Source organism: Sorex fumeus, unplaced genomic scaffold, assembly GCF_029834395.1.
Source record: "Sorex fumeus unplaced genomic scaffold, SorFum_2.1 ptg000008l, whole genome shotgun sequence".
NCBI classification, from domain to species: Eukaryota; Metazoa; Chordata; class Mammalia; order Eulipotyphla; family Soricidae; genus Sorex; species Sorex fumeus.
The window spans coordinates 54,447,648-54,460,504 of NW_026606065.1; the positions used below are offsets into that span (position 1 = coordinate 54,447,648).

The following is a 12,857-nucleotide window of genomic DNA, read 5'->3' on the forward strand; positions in this document are numbered from 1 at the left end:
TGCATAATCCCCTCATCCCAACCCAAGCAGCACCAGGAATGGCACCCATTACAATAGAAACAACAGAAAAATAATAAACTGAGGAAACATGGATATATATGTAGCATTAAACCTAAAATTGTCTTCCCTTTTATGAAATTTAGAACTCTTGGTGAAATTTTTTTCTTGCCCTTTTTGATGTCTGCCTGCCATGTAGGTTATGGACTGATGACAGGGTGGGGCACTGAGCTCTTTAAAACAATCCTCTGCACTTACTTGGTTTTGATTTCAGATTTACTTTCCACTTTTTGCTGTATATAAAATACATAGCCAGATAAATATCTAAAATCAGCTTCTGGGAAAATGGCGTGTGCGATCATGCATAGTTACAGTTAGACTTCTGCATGTTGCCATGTAAAAAGTATTATACATATACCCACAGAAATTATTGTTACTTATAATTGGAAGGAAACAATGCCATATCATATTTTACTTAAGAGTTGTCAAACATAATAACACAAAAGTTTCTATTTTTGAAGCACCCCATGTCAAGATCTGTATTTATTTTCATGAGTAAGATATTCAAGAAGTGAATTACTGTTGCCCTCATTACTGCAATACAGGCTTTCCTATTCTTAAGAATCACACCCTGTGCCAGGGCATACCTTGTCAGCAGTGACTAAAGCTGTTCTTTCATCAGACAGACCAGTCACACTATTTTGACTCTTCACAATAGACTCAGGTGCTTGCAACCAAGTCAGTTATGTGGAAAAACCACAAATCCACATTGATTGATAAGAAGCTAGTAGAAGTGGCTTGGCCATCCCATAAGTCTTTTCATTCTATTAATACGGGCTTTGCATGAAACTATTGAAGACACAGATAGATGACTCTCCTTTATAGTTGATCTTCCCCAATATAAAGCTTTGCTTGCTGAATTTGTTATCTGCACCAGTGAAAAGGTTATATTGAAATATTTAAAGGTATATATTTAGAATGAAGGGGACATTCAAAAAAGTTCAGAAAGAGGGAAGGAGAGAGAAGAAAAGTGTCTGCCATTGGCAGGCTATGGGGTTATGGGTGGTAGGTTAGGAGAGAAACTGGAGGCATTGGTGGCGGGAAATGTATGCTGGTGAAGAGACAGGTGTTGGAACATTGTGTGACTGAAACCCAACCATGCACAACTTTGTAATTGTGTATCTCACTGTGATTAAAAAAGTTCAAGAAATAAAGTTCATAGGAACAATATTAAAGAGAAATATTAGAAATCTTCAATATGTTCACTACCTATGAAGTGGGTTTTAAGTCTTCCCCAATATAAAGCTTTCCTTGCTGAATTTGTTATCTGCATCAGTGAAAAGGTTATATCGAAAATATTTAAAGGTATATATCTGATGAATATCCATAAGCTACAAATCATCTAAGTAAGACTTCAGCAAGCCACAACCCCTGTACTATATGTGGTCTGTTATAGTAATATATTTTGTTTTGCAATTGCAGTAATATGCTTTGTTTTATAAGTATAGTTTTATTAGAACATACCCATACTCATTTGTTTATATATTGTACATATCTACTTTTGAATTAGAACTGCCAAGTTGGTTTTTTAAGACATATACTGTGACTTTCAAAGTCAAGATAAAATATTTGCTTTCAGCCTTTTCCAAAACAGTTTACTAGTTTCTGGTTTAAATTAACATATTGCCTATTATAATGTGCATCATTACTCTATGTTCCACAATAGGAAAAACACTTAGCCAATGAAACAAAGATAAGCCATCAAGTATGGGTAAAGGTAAGGTAAGGTAAAAGTAAAATGTCCTAATTTTAGAGATATTAGGAAAAAATGCATCTTGGAGTCCTTATACCAAACTTCACATAAAATGCATTGTTTCTGTCTACCTGGGTAGATCTTAGATGCTTCCTGGTTCATAAACAAAATGCAGACTTAGGATGATTTTTATTATCATGTGAGCAGTAGCCTATTACTTCTTTCTCTTAAAAATACAAAATGAGAGTCTGGAGCGATAGCACAGCGGGTTGGGCGTTTGCCTTGCACACGGCCGACCCGGGTTCGATTCCCAGCATCCCATATGGTCCCCTGAGCACCGCCAGGAGTAATTCCTGAGTGCAGAGCCAGAGTAACCCTGTGCATTGCCAGCTGTGACCCAAAAAGCAAAAAAAAAATGCAAACTGATACCACATGGCTCAAAGGACTGAACCTCATGTTTCGCATGTGGGAGCCCCCAGTGGTATCCATGACACTACATGGTCCCCCAATCCAGGGATTGCCCTTCAAACACGGCCTATTGTGGCCGAAGACAAAACATAAAATACTGAAAGAAAAGAAAAAAAGAGAAAAAAATTGAGTTTCTGTGAATGGAGAATTGCATGAGGAAAGATACTGGAAAATCGTAAAGAAAACTGAGGATAAAGGTTTTCCTTGAGAGCAGGAGATGGAATTAGGATGGCAGTGGGAGAACAGGAGAGGACTTATTGTCATATTGTAATTGCTGTTTGTTTGATTAGTGATGTATTTAATGAAAAGTAATTTTCAGCAGCGTCAAAACATGCAAAGGCTGGAATTATGTGTCAAAATAGTAAGTGATAAAAATTCTACCAAGGGAATAAGTACGACTTTTTGTGGTCTTTCACTTTAATTTTAAAGAACTTCACGAAGAAGAATAAAAAAAAGAAATGAGTCATAATCTTCATTTTTTATCTCAATCAAAAGAGATTAAGCCTTGAAGAAATGCATGTTAATCAATTACCTGACATTACAAACTAATCCTGTTTTTCTAGTGTGGCATTAAGATTAAACAACGTGCAAGTCAGGACCAAATTTCATGGTTAAAACTTTTCTTCATAATGGTGGTACAGCTAATCTTTCAATACAATGTACTTTATTCCTCATCACAGAGAAACCACCTACTGGAAAAGTTAAATGTCAGGTGCATTTTACAGAGCAGAAATAGCTTGTCGTGAGTCATGTGATTGATACTCTGAAGAAATTCCTTCCAGCCTCATATCTTTTGAAATATACATTGTGATTTTACATGATTTCATATGTCACATGCAATTCAGACCCCATATTACTTATTCAATGCACTCATTTGTCTATAGCAAGGCTTCCTAAATTGCTCTAAGCATATCCAGAAGTTAAAACATTGAGAGAAAATTTTTACTCCCAGAGATTATTTCTTTTGCTAAAGGCTCTGCCTTTTCAGAGCAATGTTTCAACAAAACAGACCAAGCTACCCACCTTCAAGATTTAAAACATGAAATTGAGGGCCGGAGCAATAGCACAGCATGTAGGGCAGTTGCCTTGCTTGCGGCCGACCCAGGTTTTATCCCCTGCATCCCATATGGTCCCCCAGCACCGCCAGGAGTAATTCATGAGTGAAAAGCCAAGACCAACCCCTGAGCATCCCTAGGTGTGACCCAAAAAGCAAAAATAGATAAATAAAGTAAAAATAAAACATGAAATAGCACTGTCTGTAGTACTGTACTCCCATTGTTCATCAATTTGCTCAAGTGGGCACCAGTAACATCTCCATTGTGAGACTTGTTGTTACTGTTTTTGGCATATCGAATATACCACGAGGAGCTTGCCAGACTCTGCCATGCGGGCACGATACTCTCAGTAGCTTGCCAGGCTCTCCGAGAGGGATGGAGGAATCGAACTGGGGTCTACCATGTGCAAGGCAAATGCCCTACCTGCTGTGCTATCGCTCCAGCCCAAAACATCAAATAGTGTGAGAAATTGGCAGCAGGAAGTGTGGCTGTGGGGCCTCTAGTCTCTATGACTTTGAACCCAAGTTTTCATGCCAGTAAGACCAGATGAGTGTGCTGTGTTTCTCACCATTGGACTCCACTTCTTCTTTTCAGTTCAATTTCACCATTTAGTATTGAGAGCACAAGGCGCCAGAGACGATCTGAATCACCTGACTCCAGAAAACGGCGTATCCACAGATGTGATTTTGAGGGATGCAACAAAGTATACACAAAGAGTTCTCACCTGAAGGCGCATCGAAGGACACACACAGGTATGGCACGGCGGGAGGGGGCTTCCCACCAGAGGGTCAGAGAAAGGGCTGCCCGCTGGACTCTAGAGGCCCAAGTGATCTGGAGCTGCCTTTTGTCCCTGGCATGTGTGCATTTGGGGTTTTCTTTCTTTCTAGGCAGAGGGTATTTTCTCTCATGAGAATAAAGCTTAGTGCACTTTAGCAAGTAACCAGAAATTTCTTCTATGATGTAAGGACTTTGATCATTATGTGAACATAGTGATCTGGACTTCCCACATAGTCAGTGCACCACTAAATCATCCAATTGGTCGGGCTTTGAAATGTTCCACATTCTCCATCAAACAAGTTTGAATATAAGCATTCTCTTCTTCTAAAGTAAGCAACCTGACCATGTTTTCTTACTTTTGTCTCATCAGGTAATAGCCAAGCAAACCAAGAAATAAGATAAAATTCACAGTGACGGAGTTTATAGAGTTTCGGGGGGGAAAAATATTCTGCAAAATTCGATTTGATTCTCAGTAGCATTTGGAGAGAGTGGTGGGGGAAAGAGGGTGGTCACTGGAAAGAATATTGTCATGTTTACAGTTCACAGAGAAGAAATGAGATCAGAGCGATTCATTGTATTTGTCTGCATCTACTCATTAACCCATTAACCATTTCATTAGCCAGCCAACAACGACCCATCTGCCCATTTATCTATCAACCCTGGCCATTCTTCCACCCACCACTCACCCATTTACTCACCTACCCATTCTTCTGCCAACTCTACCACCCACCCACCTGTATTCCCACCTCCAACTGTTCTTCTAAACAACTACTGCCACCCCAACAATTCTCCTACCAACCCATCAACTCACCCATTGTCCTCTCTGCCTATATTTTGTCCTGTTCACCCAGGATACCCATCTTGCCTACCCACTGCTCCGTCTACTTACCCGTCCACTTCTCCACCTGCTCACTCATTTCCTACCCAGAAAATATGCTGATGACATATCCCTGAACCCCCTTCCAACCTCATTCCTCCTCTATGTTGTATGTCCTTAACTGAGCACCCCTGACTCTTCTGGCTCCTCTGATGCCATCAGAGAGGCTCTAGGAGAACAACCCACAGCTGTGCTTCCTTCCTAAGAAATATGGCTGTGACAGTAGCATGTGAAGCACACACTAAGCACATAGAACAGAGAAATTCATTCGTGCACATTCCTGCTAACAAGATGCCAGAGATGGAACAAGCCAGCGAATGCCCACCATTGAATTAGCATCCGAACACCTGTGTCTAACAGGAAAGCGTATCAGTGCCCCAGGGGGCCATGTAAATAGAACGCTCATCTCAAGTATATTAAAATAACCATGCTACACAAACCATTTCCCAGCTGAGGCAGCAAAAAGTTTTAAATCAGCCTTCTCGGCCATTTACTTAGCCATGTTATTCTATTGGATTATTTCCAAAGCTGCTTTGCAGAGCTGCTTCATTGGCTTTGAATGCGGAGGCTGGGCATCATTTTTTGTAATGAAGTTATGACATAGGAACCTTGTCTGAAGTCGGAACCTGTGGATAATTTTTGCCCATCTAGTGCATTATATAATTTTAACATTTCTAAGAGACTTCAATACATTTTACATCTTCCATAATTCCTTTCTCTCTCTCCATCATTTACTTTCTACTTAATTCCAGATTCTTTCCCTCTATTAACTCTGAGCTTTTCCAAAAGTCTTGGTCATCTATTTTCTTAGGCATTATTTTTGAATCATTGTTTTTTTTTCAATCATTTAGACAAAGGATACATATAAAGACATAGAAGTTAAATAAGTACCATTAGGTCATATTACTTTTTATGAGACCTTTTCTGTTTTGAAAAAAAAAAGAATGGCCCTTTTTGTAGTGACTCATTCTGAACTTTGAAGTGTTTCTATTTCCCTTGAAATACATGTTAGCCTCAATTTTACACAAATTCCCCTTTTCCATTTATCCAAGTGAAGAACAGTGAGAGAGGAAAAGATTTAATTAGGTATCATTAAAGGATTTGACTCCACAGAATTATAGGATTGCCCCATACAGGTTTTAACATATGCTGTGCAAAGTAGGGACCATGATGTGAGCCATATAATTCCAAAGAGTAAGAACTTTGAATGCTGTTAACTGCAAACAGTCGCAGAGTATAGGTAGGTTTATTAAAGAACTCAAGGGAGGTCTTAAGCCCACAGATGATCCACAGACCATGCTGAGAGAACTGCTCCAGAGTCAGAATCCTGGTGTTCAGATTTTATAGGTCGTGTGCGAGAGAAGGGCGATTACAGCAAATATCTTGGGAATTCTGCAGCAGGGTAGCTGTTCGACAGGTCGTCTCCTGCTCTGTCTTATCTGCGCATGGGGCAAACAAGCAGGGTCATTTCTTTTCCTCCATCTGCCCGTTGAAGCCACTCTCTGGAAGCTGGGCTCTTGGGTCTTGGGGGATGTTTGCTCTTTTCTGCTCATCTTGTCGCAGGTCACCCTTTGTAGAATCAGGAAATTTCAGGGACGTCCTCTCCACTGAACCAGACCAACTGCATGCTGACTCTTGGCTCCCACATGCACGACAAAGATGGTGGGCTCTAATTAGTTGGTTAGAGCAGGTCTTAGAAATTTTCCTGAACACTGTTGAAACAGAATTAATTAGCTTGGCTTATTAAGAAGAGGAAATCATAAAGCTCCAAGGGTCCAAATGGACCTTCTATGTCACAGAGTCTAGTTTGCTTCCTAATTAGGGGGAATCCCTGGCCTGTTGTATTCGAGAGCACGACCCAGCTGTGTGCTTACTGCATGAGATTCGTCTTTCATTGGACTCTAAGAGCGGCCTGGTACTTCCAGCTCTCATTTTCTCCTTCCTTTGTCCTGGTATGCTCTCGGGGGCATCTTTTCCCACCTAGGTGGGATTTTTTTTTTAACCTCACCTTAAACCCTTCGAGGGACAGAGAGCTTTTTCTTCTGCCAGACAAGATAGGTGAAATTTGAAAGAGCATCTCTATGGGTTGGTGCTCAATACCTTTGGGTTAAGTGGGATGATTCCAGTGACCACTCTGTCATTTTCCACTTCCTCACACTTGATTGCTCCAAATCAGACATTCTCATTCCTATCAGCCACTCCGACAAATTTAGCACCATATCAATTAGGACTTGTTTATGAACTTAATAGATGGTCAGACACTAAGAGACTTTGGATCCTATTTGGTGAGATGAAACAAAAGCTGAACAGCTAGCACTCAGCCAGTCTTGGCCCTATCACTGATTTCTTTGAAGCCTGGGTGTAGTGCTGGGTTTGTAGCTGGGCTGGTCCTTCCAGCGATCTCCCCATGATGACAGTGGGCTTCTTCCCACTGGAGAAATTTAACCACAGATTGAATGAACTCTTGTGAAAGATCCAAGATGGAATTGATATTCAAAAGGTCGCACATATACTTTCAAGTCTAGGAAATTATTATTTTCTATCTAATTTATTGATTTACACCCATTATTTTAATAAATGGAAATTCCTTGGAAACCTTGCCCCACACACCCGCCTTGCTTTGAGTATCTTAGTTCTCTCCTCTTGCTACTCCATTTCAGCCTACTTGAGGGAAAAGCCTGGGTTATGTTCCTGCCATCTTCAACAGACAGGCTGTGAACTAATTTACCAATACTTAGTAGGATGCATCTAATTGTCCTACTCCAGTCTGCATTTTTCAGTCTCACAAGACCTTGTGAAATTCCTACCCCAAACCATTACACCAAATCCATTCCTCCTCTGAGAGAAATCCTTACTCTGAAAGGGATAGTCTGTGGCTGATTTGTTTGTTTGTTTGGGGGCCACACCTGGCAGTTCTCAGGGGTTCCTCCTGGCTCTGCACTCAAGAATCATTCTTGGCAGTGCTCCAGGAACCATACGGGGTTCCAGGGATCGAACCTGGGTCAGCTGCATGCAAGGCAAGTGCCTTACCTGCTGTACTATCACTCTGGCCCTGAAAGGAATAGTCTGCGAGTCAGTCAAATCACAGTCCTTTAAAAAAAATATTTTTTGTATTGAATCACAGTGAGATACACAGTTCCAGGGTTGTTCATGACTGGGCTTCACTTATATAATATTCCAGTGCCCAGCCCTTTCCCACCACCAGTGTACCCAGTTTCCCTCCCCAACCATCTGCCTCTGTGGCAGGCAGTCTTCTCAGCTTTCTCCTCTCTCTCTCTCTCTCTCTCTCTCTCTCTCTCTCTCTCTCTCTCTCTCTCTGTCATTTGTCATTTTTAATAAGGAAAATCTGTTTAATTTACTGCTTCTGGTTTTTAGTTAGCGACTTTATATGCAAGATTTTATAACTTAGAGTTTCAAAATGAAGTCAACACTAGTTTCAAAGGATTTGTGTTGGTTGGTTTTGCCTCTTATAAATATCTTCTAAGCCTTACCTTTGCTTCAGGCATGTTGAGTAAGTTTTGTGTGTGTCACCAATAACAATGTGGAATTTGGGATTATGACTGATGACTTATGAGAACTCTGCACGCTATGGTAGGTGAGCAAGTGTAGCAGTGAAAAACTGTGAGAGGGTAACATTAACTTGACCTATAACACCTACTTTGTTTGGGGCTATATTGATGTGCATGACTAGTTGACCGCTTAGGAATTATACAATAAATCAGGTATATTTCTAAGTATGGAGAAGGAACTTCTTCAAGGGATTAGTGAGCTATAGTAAAACATAAAATGCTTAAGTAAGTCTTTCCTCTTTAAAAATACTCAGGAATAGATATTTGACCAAATATTTTTTAAATGTCATAACCTGCCCATGTTAAATCAGCTAAGATAGGCTAAAGGGGAGGAAAACAATGTATTGCAGATTTGTCACACAGGTGACAGTCAGTGGGTACATTATTCATACTCACTTGTCTAACTTGTATGTCTGCTCTCTCTGGAGCAGTAAACAGTGTACTTACGTGAATTTCAATCAGTGGCTTCATTTAAATCTGATTAAATTTGAATCTGCACTATATAATTGCTTCAAACCATGAATTTTCCTTACTTCAGTTGAATAATTACGTTCCTTTATGAAATGGCTTTAATTTAAATCTTATACTAAAATGTTTGCACGAATTTAGTGGTGTTCTATAGAATGCTCCCATTGTAAAATTATTTGTCACGGTCAATTATTTGTCACGGTACACGTAGCAGTTAGGCATTGCTGATTCTAACTGGGCCACTAGATGGCAGGCTCTACCCAGATGTTGGGTCTTCTTGCGTAGATTCTAACAAGAGTCCCCAGAACCCTCTAGTGGCACATGGTGTGACAGGATTTTTGTGCTACAACAGTACAAAGTAAAGAAGAATGAGATAAAGATAAATCTAAAACCAAACATTCAAAATTGTAACCTCATTTATAAAAATATACCATTTCAAATGAATCCTAAAATACTTTATATTCCGACTTGATAATCTGCTCTCTAATAAGTATATTACTTAACCTCTTCTACTATTCACTGTAATTCACTTCATAACTGTATACCTCATTTAAAAACTATTAATAAAGATAAATCCCATGCCGTATTTATCTGACTTTGTCAAAAACATGGATATGGCTATCTTAAAAAATCTCAACCAATTTTGATTCAGAAGTCAAAATATACCCTTTCTTGCCGCCAGAGCAAAAAGAAACTATATTACTTAACTCTTGAGCAATGAAGACTTTGTCATAATTGTAGCACTGTCCTCCTGTTGTTCATCGATTTTTCTCGAGGGGGAATCAGTAACGTCTCCATTCTGAGACTTGTTGTTACTGTTTTTGGCATATCGAATACACCACAGGGAGCTTGCCAGGCTCTGCCATGCTTGCGGGATACTCTTGGTAGCTTGCCGGGCTCTCTGAGAGGGATGGAGGAATTGAACCCAGGTCAGCTGTGTCAAGGCAAACGCCCTACCTGCTGTGCTCTCGCTCTAGCCATGTGCTAATGAAGCGCAGAAAATGTTTTCTCCTTGCAGTAAAATAGCATTTCTTATAACAAGTGTCAGGCACAGCCTTATAATTCAACATGCAGCAGAGATTCGCATGTATCTGTTGATCCTTAACATTTGCTCGAGCGGGCTCGAGCAGGCCCAGTAACGTCTCCATTGGAGACTGTTGTTACTGTGTTTGGCATATCAAATACATCACGGGGAGCTTGCCAGGCTCTGCCATGCGGGCGCAGTTTGCATAATTTTCCATTCTTTTTTGTTTTTTCTTCAGAGACCTAAAAGGCTTTATTACAGAGTGAGCCACTAAAGAGCCCTCTCTCTAAACTTTCTTCACCTTGTCCATTGCGTCCCTCTTGGGCAAGTCATAAGAAGGATCTGGTGAGCAGGAGAGACTGTTTTCCACAGTCCTCTGACACACCCTCCAGGCCCACTGGCTGTAGTGGAGAATCATCTGGTGAAAGATTTTCTTAGCTTCTGTCTGCAGGAGGGGCGGTGCGATAACACAGTAGGTAAGGCATTTGCCTTGCATGCAGCTGACTCGGGTTCGATTCCTCCGCCCTTCTCAGAGAGCCCGGCAAGCTACCGAGAGTATCCCACCTGCACAGCAGAGCCTGGCAAGCTACCCATGGCATATTAAAGGTAAAGGTAAAGGCCCTCCCGTTGATCGTCGATTTGCTCGAGCGGGCCCAGTAACGTCTCCATTGGAGACTTTGTTGTTACTGTGTTTGGCATATCGAATACTCTCGGTAGCTTGCCGGGCTCTCCGAGAGGGGCGGAGGAATCGAACTCGGGTCGGCCATGTTGGCCGCTTGTAAGGCGAACACCCTACCCGCTGTGCTATCATGGCATATTAGATATACCAAAAACAGTCTCACACTGGAGACGTTACTGGTGCCCGCTCCAGCAAATTCATGAACTATGGGAGGATAGCGCTACAGTGCTATCAGCAGGATTCTCCATGTCTACAGCCAAGGACTGCTTATCTTCCATGGCCTTTAGGGCTGTGGTAACTAAGGATGCCTGAGGGACTCTTCCAGATCCAGTGTTGCTTTTTCTGTTCTGGTCATGCCAGATCCACTGTAATTTTTCTGTGCTTCTTTCTTACGTGGAATAATGTTGGTGTATACTCTCCATACTGGCTTCTTGAGCTGGTGCTGCGTGACCAGTCCCCCTCGCAGAGTCCAGCCTCAGGACCCCGGATTCATAGCCTCTACTCTCAGTTCAACACCCACATCCCCACTTGAACACTTTCTTTAAGCTTCTTTCAGGGCAGTTGATCTTTCCTCTGGGGCCCCCATGACTCTGCCATGACTTTTTTTTTTTCACCTGTTTACTTGTCTCATCACATTTCCCTGCGTTTCCTCTAGGTCTTGCTCTGGTTTCACATCTTATTTTACTGGATGGTTTTCTGAAATGGTGTGATGCTGCTGCCACAAAGCCATGAATCACGGTCCATTCTGTTCACAAGCTTTACAATCTTACAGCCTTCAAGTAGTGGACAACTGCTTACAATTTCACATCTAGATTTATTCAACAAATACCTCATTCTGTATAGAGCTTCACTTTCTACCGTCTATCTAGGTTTGTTACTAGAAAAAAAAGCACAGGGCTTAGTGATGCCAAGATAATTAATCACTAAAGAGCAAACTGACATTTTTCAGGGAAAAAGCATCTCGCATTAGGTAGTTACAACGTCTTGGCCCAATAACTCACAGATATGAGCCATTTTGATAACTGTCAAGAAATGTTTAACTTTGAACATCGACACAGCACGTTGCTGCATAATTAAGAGGGGGATATTCATTTTTGTATCCCCAGTAGAGACAGTGATGACACATTTTAAGGATTCAGTAAGTGTTCAATTAAAGTTCTGTGTGTGTGTGTTTGTGAGTATGGGAGGAAGCTATTGATATAGAATCCTAATTAATGGGAACAATAAGTTCAAGGTGAACAGTATTGGATAGATTAGCATATAGTGTTCACAGTCAACATACTTTGATTATAGAATCTCTTCACTCTACTTATTCAGGATGTATATAATTCAGAAAATGGTGGAGTGAAGCTAAATGACTGTTCTCTAGTATGCTTTTCATCATTTTAATAAAATAGCAGTATAAATCATCCTTGAAGGAATATACTTAAAGTACAGAAACATAATCTCTCATTTGAAAGGAACCTATGCTCTGAGAGAGTCTGAATCAAGTATCAGAATATTTTTTTATGACACACTATAGAATTTTCATGGAAAGAGGCAAAAAAGGTAGAGCCTCATTTTGAACCCCTGCCTCTGAACCTAGGAACCCTCAGGATAAAGGCTAGGGATGCAAAGGGCTACATAAAGATTCAAGCAAAATGACAAAAGAACCCAGTGACAGTCATCTGTTGTGCCCAAGGAAGTGGGAACACACCTTCTTCGGCTGACTACGTCCAGGCCATTCTCCTCTGACCCCTATTCACTTACAAACTGTCACTTGCTGACCCTTTCTTCCTTTCCTTGAACTCCCACTTGCTAACCTTCTCCCATGTCCCCTCATTCTCTGCTTTTCTGGAATGGTCTTTGTAGATGCCCCCTTTGCTCCGGCCCCTTCAGTCTGTCAAGCCCTCTTTGTTTTCCAAGATGGCTACAGAGTTGCTTGGACTCTTCATTCCTGAGTCACTCAGTTTCTACCATCATGAGCTTGGAGCTCTTGGATGTTTCCATCCTGCCAACCAAGATGGGATGTGGGAAATCTGGGAGCTGTAGAGACTACCTGATAGGGCACTGGACTTGAGGATAGGAATCAGGGACATTTTGAAGACACTTGTGGTGAGTGGTAAGGGACAGGGATGCTCTGAGCAGGTATGGGGACCAAAGGAGGAGAGAGAGAGAGCCAACATTTCCTGGGGACCCAGCAGGTGGCAG

At 41.2% G+C, this 12,857-nt stretch overlaps 1 protein-coding gene across 3 annotated transcripts in view; it reads left to right on the plus strand.

Annotated features, from left to right (window-relative positions):
- The window catches only part of KLF12 (KLF transcription factor 12), a 730,941-nt gene that overhangs the window by 705,325 nt on the left and 12,759 nt on the right, over positions 1 to 12,857 (plus strand). For all 3 annotated transcript variants that reach the window (XM_056109465.1, XM_056109456.1, XM_056109472.1), the window contains one exon: positions 3,868 to 4,025. In XM_056109465.1, coding sequence (XP_055965440.1) covers positions 3,868 to 4,025 — 158 coding nt within the window. The remainder of the gene's footprint in view (positions 1 to 3,867; positions 4,026 to 12,857) is intronic.